At 41.2% G+C, this 14,185-nt stretch overlaps 2 protein-coding genes across 3 annotated transcripts; both read right to left on the reverse strand.

Moving 5' to 3' along the window:
- Positions 1 to 568: 568 nt before the first annotated feature.
- Positions 569 to 5,245, reverse strand: LOC144643016 (stimulator of interferon genes protein 7-like). The gene is made up of 2 exons (XM_078502130.1): positions 3,945 to 5,245; positions 569 to 3,121 (listed from the first exon to the last, which is right to left on the reverse strand). The coding sequence occupies exons 1-2, from the start codon at positions 4,878 to 4,880 to the stop codon at positions 2,963 to 2,965; spliced, it is 1,095 nt and encodes a 364-aa protein (XP_078358256.1). The 5' UTR covers positions 4,881 to 5,245; the 3' UTR covers positions 569 to 2,962.
- A 2,101-nt stretch (positions 5,246 to 7,346) lies between these two features.
- LOC144643031 (stimulator of interferon genes protein 7-like) lies at positions 7,347 to 14,167 on the reverse strand. 2 transcript variants are annotated; one of them, XM_078502148.1, is made up of 2 exons: positions 12,998 to 14,167; positions 7,347 to 7,726 (listed from the first exon to the last, which is right to left on the reverse strand). In XM_078502148.1, exons 1-2 carry the CDS (start codon positions 13,919 to 13,921, stop codon positions 7,547 to 7,549), a joined length of 1,104 nt encoding a protein of 367 aa, XP_078358274.1. In that variant the 5' UTR covers positions 13,922 to 14,167; the 3' UTR covers positions 7,347 to 7,546. The 2 variants fall into 2 exon arrangements, with proteins under 2 accessions (XP_078358274.1, XP_078358273.1); XM_078502147.1 differs by lacking the exon at positions 7,347 to 7,726 and adding an exon at positions 11,707 to 11,943 and having other exon boundaries at positions 12,998 to 14,163.
- Positions 14,168 to 14,185: the final 18 nt, after the last annotated feature.

Below are 14,185 nucleotides of genomic sequence, written 5' to 3' on the forward strand. Positions count from 1 at the left end.
TTCTCCGTTTAGCATCCTCCGACGAGCTTTTACAAGTATAAAGCAGAGCATATATACCTGACTGCGTGATTCAGCAGGTAATTCCCCTGGCGCGATGACGTGTATCCCGTGCCTTGACCCATTCTTGCTGAGCTTGCAATTTTCGTTTCATTTCCCAAAATAAACTGGAATATCCAGAAAACAAGTCGTTGTTTTGCAATATTCAACATATTCTCGGTAAATTGCACAACTTAATTGTACTCGCTCCGAGCCAAACGCTTGAATAACACAAAAATAAATATTTCACACAAAGTAGCGCAGAGTATTCGTAAACAGAGAGCATAGTATTCATGTTAAACAATTGATTGCAAGTATTAACATCAAATCTTGCTTGACCGTGATCAAGTAGCCGGCTTGGCCGCGTGGGTCTGGAACGATTTAGCGACAAAACAAGAAAATAAAACGACAAAACGCCGGCCAGATTATGAACCGGCTGCGCGCGATTAATAATTGTGTGGTTCCAGAAAATATCCCCCCACGGAAGGGATTTGCCCTATGACCCCCCCACCCCTCTGGAAATTCCAATTTAGCTTCATACATTGCTTTAAAGTTTTGGGTCTTTGTGACCCCCCTTCTCCCCGGAATTTCCAATCCCTGCTTCTGTGGGGGGAGTATCAATATATTTTCTGGAACCACACATTATTATCCGAGTATATCTATAGGAGAAATGCATTCAGTTAAATATATTCACCTGATTGCTGAACCATGCTGATCTCAGAATAAAATCATACCAATTAATTTCTACTATATTTCCCGACGGGATCACCACCTTGTAGTGGTGGGGTGGCTTGAGTGCCTCTATGACCCCTAGAGCTATGCCGGCGGGAGTTCTAAACTCCTGGTAGGGCCACCCATGCCGGACAGGTCGAAGGGTAGAGGCCTGACAAAGAGTGATCCCCTGGCCTTCCTGGTTGGAGGTTGGGCGTAGGGCTAGCAACCCTACCCCGCAAAAAAGTCATATATTGCTACAGAAACCGAAACCAGTTTAGTAGATGTGGATCGAAGTGGGGCAGAACGTCCCTCGAGGACAAGAATGAAGCCTTTGGGTCAAACCTAACTGGGCACCCAAAAGCCGATCAACCTGCTCCAACTGAAGTCCAAAACAAGGATTGGCTGTTGGGATGTGAGGACTCTTTTCCAGGCAAGCAAACTCGCCCAGCTGGCAAGCGAACTAAGGAGATACAGAATAGCTGTGCTTGGTGTAGCAGAGGTGAGGTGGAATACCTTTGGAGAAATTGGCTCTCAAGGCAGCTCTCTCTAAACACCAAGCTCAGGATATTTTCCACCAATGTCAAGTCTGTTCTTCTTTATGGTTGTGAGACCTGGCGTTCAACTAAGGCCCTTCACCCACAGGGAAAGAGGAAAGTTGGACGACCAAGGAACAATTGAAAGCGATCCATGCTGCAGGAGTTGGAAGGAGTAGGCTACTCCTGGGAAAGAGCCAAAGCACTAGCAAAGAACCGTGTACGCTGGAGGAAACTGGTGGGCGCCCTATGCTCCCAAGGGGGTGAAAAGAAACAATGATGATGATTTATTAATAAAGGAAGACCAGCCAAATACCGAGATAGGATAATATGCGAGCCAGTGAGGCATGCGAGCCAGAAATCCCAAATCCCAATAAAAGGCTAACCGCAAGCTATACCTAAACTAACTGTAGGCTAACCAGAGTGCTATGTAGGCTAACCAATGTGTTATTTAGGCTAACCTGAATGGCTCGCATGACTCCCATGACTCGCGAGCCATGCAAGCCAGAAATCCCTAATCCCAATAAAAGGCGAACCACAAGCTACCTAAGCCAACTGTAGGCTAACCCGAGCGCTCTGTAGGCTATCCGAAGTGCTATTTAGGCTAACCGGAATGGCTCGCATGGCTTGCTGACTCGCAGATTATCCGGACCCCCAAATATACCTATCTAAAGGCCTAACCAGTTAACATGGAGGAAGGGTTGCGCCGGCTAACCGAGTTACCCAGGGAAGGGGGGGGGTGTGCTCCTATAAATTTCGGATAGGGGTGTGCCGCCAAGGTTCTTAAACCCTTACCCTATTTAAGGATAAAGAAAGTGAAAATTGATACCCTTTGTAAGGCCCCAAACCGAAAAATGACACCATATTCAAGGGAAGGAGAAGCGTTCCGTTACGACCCAAATAGCGGCTAACCGCGCACGGCCAAACAAAAATCTGTATAAAAATCGCTTTACTAATACTTGAATGGGTAGTTCAGTTTTAAGATACCTTTTTTTCGTTTATCTGGGCGTTTATTAAAGCTGATGGAATATAGGTACCCTATCTAAGGATCACACCATGAATAAAATGCTAAAAGGACCAAACATAATACCCTATTTATGGACCGAGAACCTCAAAAACCATACCCTATCGGTCTGCACATACCTATATAGGCCATATATGGGAGTACCCCCCCCCCCCCCCCGGCCGCGTTACCAGGCTAGAAGGGATGAAACGTAGCCCGCGTTTACATGCCGAATTAACAGCCCTAATCTTCCCGAGTTAAGACAGCGTCATTGAAGCGTGTCACAGTGTGGGAAAACCATGAAGCTCGCCAGAATGATTGAAAAAATTTTACTTTTTACTGAATAATCAAGGCTAGCCTGGTGACAGTACAAGCACCTTCGGACCTGGGGGACGAAGACCTTAATTATTGCCTGAATAAGAAAATGATCTGCGCTGAAAACCAAATAAAGAGGCATATGGACAAATAGTTGTGTACAAACATTGCTTGCTTGCGGTTAAAGGAAATGATAGATCTTTAGTTTATTTTGAGGTGTTGTCCAAAGATGACAGTGCACTGTATCCTTTCTCTTTCTAAATCATGTCACTGTTAAGGTTAAACAAACAATTTTTTGGTCTAGCTAGATCAAGTGGTGTGGAACAGTGCTGTTTTGTTAATTCTCTCAGTTGGCATCAACTCATTCGTTCAGCTCCATTGTAGCAGCATTGTGCATCCCAACCAAAACATCTGCTATTTTGTTACTCTCATTTCCTGAAATAGGCACTAACTCATACTTTCCTTTACAATCAGGGCAACCATCCAGAATTTCTCTCAGTTTTCTGATAAACAGAACCACCTTTTAAGAACAATGGAAAAAGTTTCAGTTAGTTCACCATGAATTAATATCATTTGATGGCAAGTTTATTATTTGATGGCAATTTTTTCCTTCTCTGCATCTTTGCAAAGCTGCGAGGTTACATTACAACTGCCCATGTTTATAATTACTCAGCATGCACACCAAAAGTTGATGATTAAAAGTGCACGAGTGTGAAATGGCATTGTCAATGTCTGCTTAGGTTAAATCCAAATCATCCATGGTTCAATCCGCTAATCCACTACAGTTACTACCTTGTCAGTAATTTTGTCACTGCTATTTTTTATTAAAATAACCAGATATATATGGAATGAATTGCTTATATCAATAATTATTATGTTAAAGAAGAGTGTAGCGGTAATAGTATAAAACACAATGTGCAGTTCCAGAAAATATTCAAACCCATCCCAAGGAAGGTCATTGGAAATTTTGAGGGGGTGGTGGTCTCAAAAGCCAAAATTTTTAAAGGAAAGTATAGATCTTGACTGGAATTTCCAGAGGGGGTTGGGAAGCAAAAAACCTTCTGTGGGAGGGATATGGATATTTTTTGGAACAACACAATCTTGTTCTATTGCTTGACTGGGGAAAAACCATAGGTTGCATTTTTTTGTTAGTGTGTTTCTTAAAAAAACACATTGGCAAAATGTTGCATATTTTTTATTAATTTCTTCCCATTCCTATGTGCACCACCTTGGGAATCCTGCTTCCCACACCCCTCCTGCCCCTATTTCTCTCAGGCTTCCTGTCCCCCTCCAATTTCTTTGAAGTACAGGGCAGTGATCAGTTGAGATACCAAACAATTTACCTGATGATCCCGTTCCTGACGACTCAAAGAAGCTTCTTTATGCTCAGACATATCGTACAAGGACATCAGAGGGGTAGCATACTCCAGCACAAAATGGTATTCATCTATCCCTCCATCTGGGCGGGGCATTTCCACCCGGTGTACCGCGTGCTTGTAAGATCTTGCCTTTATCCCACCCCTGTTAATTTTACACTCTGGGAGGTTGCCGGCCCATTTCACCCTGCTATCCGCTTTCACTATGTCATCATACGTGTAGCAGGTTTTTGGAAGCAAGATGAAAAGCTTGTGCTTTGTAATTTTATAACGGAATTCCTTCGATTCTCCGATCTGACCTTCAAGTCTTGGCAGCACCAGCTTCAAGTAGCCAAAGTAGTAGCTCCAAGCCAGTCCGTCAGCAACATTTTTGTTTTCTCTTTCGTTTATCTCCGATGTTTCTACAGGAGAAAGTTCGCGAAGACCGACAAGGAACAGCAACTGCGGAACCATGAAACAGTTCAGTGAAAACAGGATAGCGTAGTTTCGGTGAGAGAAAGCTTCGTTATGTTCGTACAAAGCGTAGCACACGATCAAAGCGGAACCAATAGCGACAACTGAGATACAACCGCCATATCCGAAAGCGAAAGCGGAATTGAAAACGTGCTTCCAGTTTCCTTGATATCTCGTCTTCTTGTGTTGAATCTCTTCAGCCACTAGGCACAATCTCCGCACTAGCTCCCCAAAGAGTACACTTAGGGTTAGCAGGGCCGCTGAAAAGACCAGAAAATGAATTCCTTCGTTGCTTTCTTTATCCTTCACTGAGGACAAAAGTAGAAGCCCAGAAATAACGACCACAACTATCGAAGCGTAAGTTGCCCATTTTCCGCGAGGCTTAGAAAATGGACCAAATCCATTGTTTTCTTGTTGAGCTACGATAGTTTCACCGAGCTGATCAGCCATTGTAGACAAACAAATATCTTTTGAAAGGTAAAGCTGCCCGACCGAGAGCTGTGGAGCTTGAAATGAGCGAATCTTTGTCAACCAGAACGCGTTAATTAATATTCTTGGAATAGGCGAGGCTGTTAGGGGAATCCCCTGCTTCGTGAACTGTGATTGGCCACAAGTTTGTATTACGTCATTTATTGATACTGGGATTTATCCCACACGCTTCGCAAAGTGCTTGAACAGCAATTTTCACTTTCCCCTCCAGGAAAATCGCCACGTGATCCGTGTAATGGTTTCTAAACAGGTAGTACATCAAAAAGTGTAGCATGCCCGGGGGGGACTCCCTATAATGGCCCGCCCGAAAGGGGTATCTAAAGGGTAGAGATTTCACAAGTTGAGGTATATGAAAGGGTAGGAAATTCTGTCATTAAGATATTAAAACTCCTTTAAATTAAATATTTCGAACAGACGCAACTTATGGCTGCATCGTCTTAATTTACTAACCGCTACATAAATTAAAAAATGTCAAGAAAACGTCCTGTTTTAAGTATATGTTGTGTCGTGGAGGTATATGAAAAGGGTACCTTTTTCAATAAAAGGTGTACGAAAGGGGTGCCTTTGCTGTCAAAATGGTATACTAAAGGGGTAAGGGGAGCGGAGCCTCCCCGTATAAAACTATTTTGAGTGCCCCCCAGGGGGGGGAGTAGCATGTCCACTGCGCAATTGAGAGGCGGCTGAAATTCAGGCTAGTCCAGATCGGCATTGCAGTCCTTGGGGATTTGGCTGCCCATTCCTCCCCCGTCCCCGCTTATCCCCAACTCATACCTCACCTCGAGGACCCCTGCAAGACAGGTCAAAATTATCAGACTCAAGGGGGTGGGATGGGTGGGTGACAGCACTGAGGCCAGGGCAAACTACAGGGTTTACCTTAAGGTGTAAAAACTTGTGAAATTTGTCCTTTTTTCAAGCTACTGTCTTCCTGCTTCATATTGTTTCAAAGTTCTTTGTTGTCTTGGTCGTTCTTTGTTTTATGTCACTTGTGAGTTTCACAGGTTTTTACACCGAGTTGGGGATAGTAGAAAGAGTGACATTTTCTGTTGCACTATAGAAATGAACAAGAAGGAAAGAAGACTGCATCTCCGAGAGCTTTAAGTTTAATTTCACAACAGGAAGTAACTTGGTAAATATATTTTCTAATAGTAATGTTCTAAACTTATATTGGTAAAATTTTATATCTATATAGATCAACTTATTTGTGACATACTTTATTTTGGTCTCTTTTAAAACAGATCATATTTCCACCAAAACCTATTTTCCCTTTCTGTATAAATTAAAGGCTATCTTTCAATCTGTCTCAAGCTAATAGGTTTGTATTGTATTCTATTGTGTTGATTTATAAATGTGAAAATTATGTCTCATATCAGAAAGCCATGCCCCTTGTCGTCACTCGTGTGATCAAATAACATGTCTAATCAATAAAACAAACTACCGGTAATTTCCATTCTCACTGAGTTTATGTGTTGTTACAGAAAAAATCAAATGATTTTTGAGCCTCCCACCCCAGGCCCCCTGGAGACTCCAGTTCAACCTCTGATCATGAGGCTGTCTCTTCTTTTCCTCTCTTCCTGCAGAATCAAGGTTATAGCTAAGCTTCATTTTTGGGATTGGACTACCCTTTAGAATTTCACTATTAACTCATTTTTCTGTAGCATATATAAAGTGACTTATTGCTTACTGGCTTCTTCTAGTGGTGCCACTAATAGCTACCAACACAATGTCAGGCATTATGGCCAAAACACTACTTACAGCCCGGGGAGGGGGGGGGGGGCACCTTGTATATTTTTGGGTGGGGGTGTGCTGCTGGGACTCTGAAACCCTTAACCTATACCAGACCATCTTCAGCTGGTTTTGCAACCCTATACTAGACTAGACACCGAAAATCCCTACCCTATTCCAGACTTGCTTCTTTTAAAAACTGCATCACTATAAGTGTTGTTAATGGAAAACCATCTGTTAACAAACGTTGTCACAATGATTTTATTCACGTCTACGGAAGCCTCTTTCTCTTCCAAGTTCCTATTCCTATTCTTCATACCACTGATCAGTTTCTCAGCAAATGATACCCTATTCTAGACCAAAACTCTCTGATTTCTATACCCTATCCCAGACTAAACTTCTTGAAAACCAATACCCTTCCCAGTGACACATACCTACAGATAGATAGATAAAACTTTATTTTAACACGATAATATAAAAGCTAAAAGCTTGTGGGGTCGTGTATTTAAATTTAATTATGCTAAGATTAAATTACAATTAAAATATCTAAAATTACAATTCTTATATTTACAGTAAAATTAATTATTTAATTATATTAATTACAAACTAGAACTGTTACTATACTAGATGCATGATTACAATAAACTAACTAAAAACTAATTATATATAAAATCACTGTGTCTGTGGCGGGTTGTTGAAGCCGACAGGGCGTTAAAATTAAAATCTTTAAAATATACTCTATTTACAACATGCTTTTAAGTCCCCCAGGCTTACAGCTTTGTTGCTATTTTCTAAATCATGTCACTATATAGCTTATGCAAATTGTTTTAACAACAGATTACAAAGTTAACATTGATGTCCAGTCCAGAGTGTCTTGCCTTGGTGTAATCAGAACAGTGCTGTTCTCATTCAGCTTCAACCCCCTCACCAAGCTCTATGTTTGCTGCTTTATTCATCTCCACTAAAACATCTGCTATATTTTTGCCATTTTCACGATCTCCTGAAATAGTCACTAACTCATACTTCCCTTTACACTCTGGGCTATGATCCAAAATCTCTTTGAGTTTGCGGGTAAACAGCACCACCTTAAAATTCAGTAAAAAAAGTTCCAGTATTGAAGCATTTGGTAACAAATATTACTCGCGCGGCTGAGTCACAAATGTATTGCTCATGCAAGTTGCATAGGTTATGTAAATTTGTGTTAAACGAAATTCAAATGAGGTTTTCGTAAACAAGATGATGTCAAGTAATACTTTCTTCAAAAAGCAAATTTTTACAGAGAAATTGTTAATTGTGTTGTTCCAGAAAATATCTATACCCCCTATACAGAAGGGTTTTTCGTTTGAACCCTCCCTCCTTTAAAAATTTTCGGTTTTGTGACTAAACACCTGATCCTTGGGATGGGTTTGCAGTAGAAATGTATGGGAGGCTTCACATGAAACGGAAGCCTTTTCAGGTTGCAGGTGTATAACGTAGTAATTTTATGAGTTAAATGTAGGAAAGGGTACAAGAAAAATGTCAATCAAATAGATATTTAAAAGGGTCTCTCAGAATATTTTGAACGGATGCACCTAAAACCTGATAATCAAGTGAAAAGTTTAGAATAGGTTAAGTTAGACTTGCCCCAAGTCGCTCGTTTTTTCTTTGCATCTATAGTTACTTAAATAAAAAATAAATAAAAATAAAAATAAATAAAATCGCTTTGAAATCAAGCGCGAAAGACCGCTGGAGTTAAATTGCGCGCGTGAGATCGCACGGAATTCATTTCTGTGAACGCGTGCGCAAAGGAAAACAAATGACACTTGCCGAGGAATGGCTCGGAACGAGCGACTTGTGTCACTTGCAGGAAATCGATTCTAGCTGATGTTTTCCCCGCGGAAATATTGCATCATTTTGTGTGCATTGAGTTGGTTTCTTTTATTGTGTTGACGTCAGTTTCGTGCGCCGCGTGCAGTCGACGCGCGCTGTGCGCTCGTCACGCAATCTTAACCCCACATTGAGAAGTAAATTTTCGTTTGGATATTACCAAAAGCCGCTTCTCCTCACGTTATTCTTTACCTTACGGCTACACGTGCCATTTCTAACGACTAAATTTCCAGTAAAACAGTTGCTGTTTTTTTTTTTCTAATGGCGATGCATTAACTTCTGAACAGAAGCAAAAACTTTTAGTGTTTACTGCTTCCACCGGAAAAAAATTTCACAACAGGCTACAAAAACACTTGTAAATATCACTTCACACCTGTATTGAATGTTGCAATTCTAAATTGTGCAACTCAGCAGAAATAATCAATTGTCACGAAATGAGTTCCCTTTGGTTAACTATTAGCAACGTTTTAGTGTGTGAAAGACTTGTACCAGCTAGTACAAATTTGCGTTGTTAATCGTTTTAGGTTAAATTAGTATTAGCGCCTAAAGACTTGTACCAGTACAAATTGCGTTCTTAATCGTTTTAAACATTGCTGCCTTCGAGCGCTGAACCCCTCACATTCTTAATTGGTGATGTCACGTAAGATGTGGGCTACTCACGTTTTTAATTGTTATATAACGTTTGTAAATTCGACAAGCCACGTTTTTTCTACAAGAACGGAAGTGCTGAAGCACAACTATAGAGTGACACTCTCCTCCTTTTGCTTGTAAACAAGCAAAAAAGTCGAAAAAATCCGTTACTAAGAATCTAACATTTACCCTCTTTATAAGAACCTTTTAAGCCTGAAATTTGGAAGCGGGTTCTTATTTAATGGTATTTCTTATTTTCGGCCTGAGAACCGAGATAACAACAGATATAACAACAAGACATCGAGGGAAGTTGATTTTATTGTCAAAATATCATTCTATTTAGCTATAAATTCAAAAGCGTTTTCTCCCATACAAACTTTTATGTAACACAACACCTCCATATGCCACCAGGCGAGAGTCACCTTTTGTGGCTGCGAAGGAGACTAGAGCTTGGGCCGCCTGTGGTAGAAGCCCAGAAATAATGACCACGACTTTCGCAGCGTAAGTTGCAGCTTTTCCGCGAGGCTTAGAAAATGGTCCAAATCCATTGTTTTCTTGTTGAATCACAGTAGTTTCACCGAGCTAATCAGCCATTGTAGACAAACAAATATCTTTTGAAAGGTAAAGCTGCCCGACCGAGTGCTACGGAGCTTGAAATGAGCGAATCTGCGCCAACCAGGACGTGTTATTCTTAGAGTAGGCGAGGCTTGTTAGGGGAATTCCCCAACTAAGTGAACTGTGATTGGCCACAAGTTTGTATGTACGTGACGTCATTTATATATGCTGGGATTCATCCCACACGTTTCGTAAAGTGCTTGAACAGCAATTTTCACTTTCCCCTCCTAGGCAAATCGCCACGTTACCCTAGCTTTACGTGTAATAATGGTTTCTTAACAGGAAGTACATCAAAAAGTGTAACATGTCCACTGCGCTATTGAGAGGCGGCTGAAATTCAAGCATTGCAGTCCTTGGAGATTTGGCCGCTCATTCCTCCTCGCCACCCCCCGCTTCTCCCCAACTCGTACCTCCGCCTTCAGGACCCCTGCAAGGCAGGTCAAATCAGACTTAAGGGTGTGGGGTGGGTGGGTGACAGCACTGAGTCAAGGCTAAGGCATACTACAGGGCTTATACCTAGGTGTAAAAACTCATGAAATCTTTCTTTATTTGAAGCTACTGTTTTCCTACCCTATATTGTTTTGAAGTTCTTTGTTGCAATTGTCTTGGTCGTTCTTTGTTTTGCGTCACTTGTGAGTTTCACAGGTTTTTACACCGAGGATGAGTCCTATAGAACTAGAAATAAACAAGAAGGAAAGAAGACTGCATCTCTGAGAGAGCTTTAAGTTTAATTTCACAACAGTAATAACTTGGTAAATATATTTTCTAATAATTTGTAATGTTCTAACTTAAATTACTATATATTACTACTATGTTTCATAGATCAACTTATTTGTGACATAATTTACTTGTATCCCCTTAAAAAACTTGTAGTCTCTAAAACAAATCAGATATCCACCAAAACCTATTTTTTTCTCTGATGTCTCAAACTAACAGCATCATAAATGTGAAAATTATGTCTTTCATACCAGACAGCCATACAAAACCGACTAAATTTCAGTCTCACTGAGATCCTATTATGTGTTGTTCCAGAATAATTATCAATTCACTTTATAATTTGGATCCTCCCCCCCCCCATGGAAACTCTCTGGGATCAAGGTTATTGTCAAGTTTCATTGTTTTGGATTGAACTCCCCCCCCCCCCCCCCCATGGCTCATATTTAAGTTTCTTGCCATATATGCTCTTGTTTCCTTTCTCAACAAATTGAAATGAAATTGGTTGGAAAAATAAGGGCTGCCGGAGGGTTCCTGTTTTCCAGTTTTATTTCTCTTTGTTCCCATGTTCCCAAGAAGGTGTGGCCAAGTTCCCTTGTTCAGTTAAGTGATGATCAACATTGCCATCTAACCTTAATAATTAAAGATGAAAATTTAAGAGTTCCAAGATGTTGGAAAACTTGAAAGGGCAAAATAGTCTAAAAAATGATTCTGAAATTTCCTGAGCAAATCACTCAAAAGCCAAAAAATGTAGTACACTCAAACATTTTCCATTTTTCATCTCAGTTGTTGCTCAGTCAACCTTGTGAGCGATCATCTCGGGAATTCGAAAAAATCATTAAAAAGAGTATAACATTATACCAATAAGTTTCTACTACTAATTAAGTAAAGAAAAGACAGGTCATATACCTGTCAATAGGTAAAAATTTTTATGAGCTTTAATGCCCTAGTCAAAGACTGACATAGGACTCCTGGACTCCAACCTGACTAAAAGCCTGTTCCTTGCCCAAGCTAACTATCTTAGCAACTATATCTCTCCAGTTATCAACGCTCTCACTGAAATGATGCCCCTTTCCACAATGATAGGACAAATACCCATTATTTATTTAGGAGTGCCACTAATGGCTTAACTAACACAATGTCTAGCATTATGCATATGGCCAAAACAGTACTTATACAGCTTTGTTGCCATTTTCTAAAATAATCATGTCACTATAGCTTATGCAAATTGTTTTAACAATAACACAGATGTCCAGTCCAGAGTGTCTTGCCTTGGTGTAATCAGCCAGTGCTGCTCTCATTCAGCTTCAATTTCCTCACCAAGCTCTATGTTAGCTGCTTTATCCATCTCCACTAAAACATCTGCTATATTTTTGCCATTTTCACAATCTCCTGAAATAGTCACTAACTCATACTTCCCTTTACACTCTGGGCTACGATCCAGAATCTCATTGAGTTTGCGGATAAACAGCACCACCTAATAATTCAGTAAAAAAAAAACTATTTCAGCATTGACACATTTGGTCACACATTTGTACACAGGTGTATAGTTTTATTGTGTTTTTTTTTTTTTTTTTTTTTCGAATTTTTCTAGAAATATAGGGGGGGGGGGCTCCACATGAAATTGAAACCTTTTTCAGGTTGCAGGTGTATAAAAGAGTAGTGATTTTAAAAGGTAGGTGAAAAATGTCAATCATATGTAGATATTTGAAAGGAGAGCCCGGCCAGCGCCCCCCCTTTCCCCCCCCCCCGGCTCTCAGAATATCTTGAACAGATGCTCCTAACTATTCCCTGATACTCAAGTGAAAAGTGTAGAATAGGTTAAATGGATGGGATGCTAGTCCGTCGCAAGTTTACCCCCAGCAGTAAATCTACCGGAACACATTTATACGCCTGGGTGGAGAGAGGCACTATGAGAGTCACAACGCAGTGCCCCGGCCAGGGCTTGAATCCAGACCGCTTAAACCAGGAGTCCAGTGCACTAACCATTAGGCGACCACACCTCCTGAAAAGTTTAGAATAGGGATGCACTATTTCTACTGTAGGTATGTGATAGGAATGCCATTTTTCATAGAAGGTACCATATATATTTGAAAGGGTTACTTTTCTAAAAAAATTGTATAATAGGGTTTGGACCTTGAGGCAGAGCCTCCATCTAAAATTTTGGTGAGTGTCTGAAATAGGGTTACTAGGGAAAATCCCATATTTTGGTCTGAATAGGGTACTGGGGTCCTGGTGAGGGTCAGAAAGCGTGCCACATACACCCCTCCTAAAGTTTTGGAAAGTACCCATCATGGAACCCACTTCAAGAAACTAGCTAGTAAAAATATATACCCAGTTCACTGCTCAAGCTAGCAGACCCTGAGACCACACACTGTTTTGCATCACATCCCTGTTGCCATACCCCTATCAGGAGTCAGGGGGTGGGGCATACTTCAGTTGAAATTAAGAGTGGACCGAAATGGACCCAAGCATTTCTTGAAAGGTAGGTAAATGTCTCGTTCAAGGAATTACAGAACGTATTCAGGTACCTGATGATCCAGCTCTTGACGGCTTAAACATGCATCATTATGTACAGACATGTCATACAAGGACATTAGAGGGGTGGCATACTCCAGCACGAAGTGGTATTCATCTATCTTTCCGTCAGGGCGGGGCATCTCCACCCGGTGTACTGCGTGCTTGTAAGGTCGTTCTTTTATCCCACCTCTGCTTTTTTTATATTCGGGGAGATGACCGGCAAATTTCACCCTGCTATCCGCGTCCACGATGTCATCATACGTGTAGCAGGTTTTTGGAAGCAGGATGAAAAGCTTGTGCCTTGTAATCTTAAAACGGAATTGCTCCGACTTTCCGATCTGTTCTTCGAGTTTTGGAAGCACCAGCTTCAAGTAGCCAAAATAGTAGCTCCAAGCCAGTCCGTCGGCAACATTCTTGTTTTCTCTTTCGTTTATCTCCGATGCTTCTACAGGAGAGAGTTCGCGAAGACCGACAAGAAACAGCAACTGCGGAACCAAGAAACAGTTTATTGAAAGCAAGACGGCCAAATCCGTGCGAGAATAAAATTCGTACTGTTCGTACAAAGCGTAGCACACGATCACAATGAAGACAACGGCAACGGCGAAAACTAAGATACAAGGGCCAGACCGTCCGAAAGTGAAAGCGGACTTGAAAGCGTACTTCCAGTTTCCTCGATACCGCTTTTCCTTGTGTCGAATCTCTTCAGCCACAAGGCACAATCTTCGTATTAGCTCCCCAAGGACTAAACTTAGTGTAAGGAGGGCTGCTGCAAAGACCAGAAAACCAAAACCAGAGCAGAACATAATTATAAGCCCGGAAATAATGACCACAAACCCCGAAGCAAAAGATGCAGCTTTTCCACGAGGGTCAAAAATTGGACCGAATCCGTTGTTTTCTTGTTGAGCCACGTTGAATTCACGATGCTGTTCAGCCATTGTAAACAAAATTTATCAGTTGGAAGTATTAAAAGCTGCTTGTCTGAACGATACTTTGCTAGAAATGAGCAAATCTGCGGCCAACCAGAACTCGTCTTGCATAAAATAGGCAAGGCTGTTGGGGGAATCCCCTAATTACTATACCAAAGTTCATTGGTCAGAGGCTACATAATCGATTTATCCCTTTCTTTGCAAAATGCTTGAGCAGCAATTTTCACTTTCGACTAGCTTTCCCCAAAACAAACCCTTCTTTCGCTTTCAATT

The sequence above is a fragment of the Oculina patagonica genome, chromosome 2 (genome assembly GCF_052425735.1).
Source record: "Oculina patagonica isolate OP01 chromosome 2, crgOcupat, whole genome shotgun sequence".
NCBI classification, from domain to species: domain Eukaryota; kingdom Metazoa; phylum Cnidaria; class Anthozoa; order Scleractinia; family Oculinidae; genus Oculina; species Oculina patagonica.

Bases quoted from the DNA above. Each gene is read 5' to 3' on its own strand.
- LOC144643016 (XM_078502130.1), bottom strand. From the start codon at position 4,880: ATGGCTGATCAGCTCGGTGAAACTATCGTAGCTCAACAAGAAAACAAT. The intron at 3,122-3,944 runs GTAAATTGTTTG...TGTTCTTAAAAG, and splicing joins GTCAGGAACGGGATCATCAG to GTGGTTCTGTTTATCAGAAA.
- LOC144643031 (XM_078502148.1), bottom strand. From the start codon at position 13,921: ATGGCTGAACAGCATCGTGAATTCAACGTGGCTCAACAAGAAAACAAC. The intron at 7,727-12,997 runs GTACCTGAATAC...CTGAATTTTAAG, and splicing joins GTCAAGAGCTGGATCATCAG to GTGGTGCTGTTTACCCGCAA.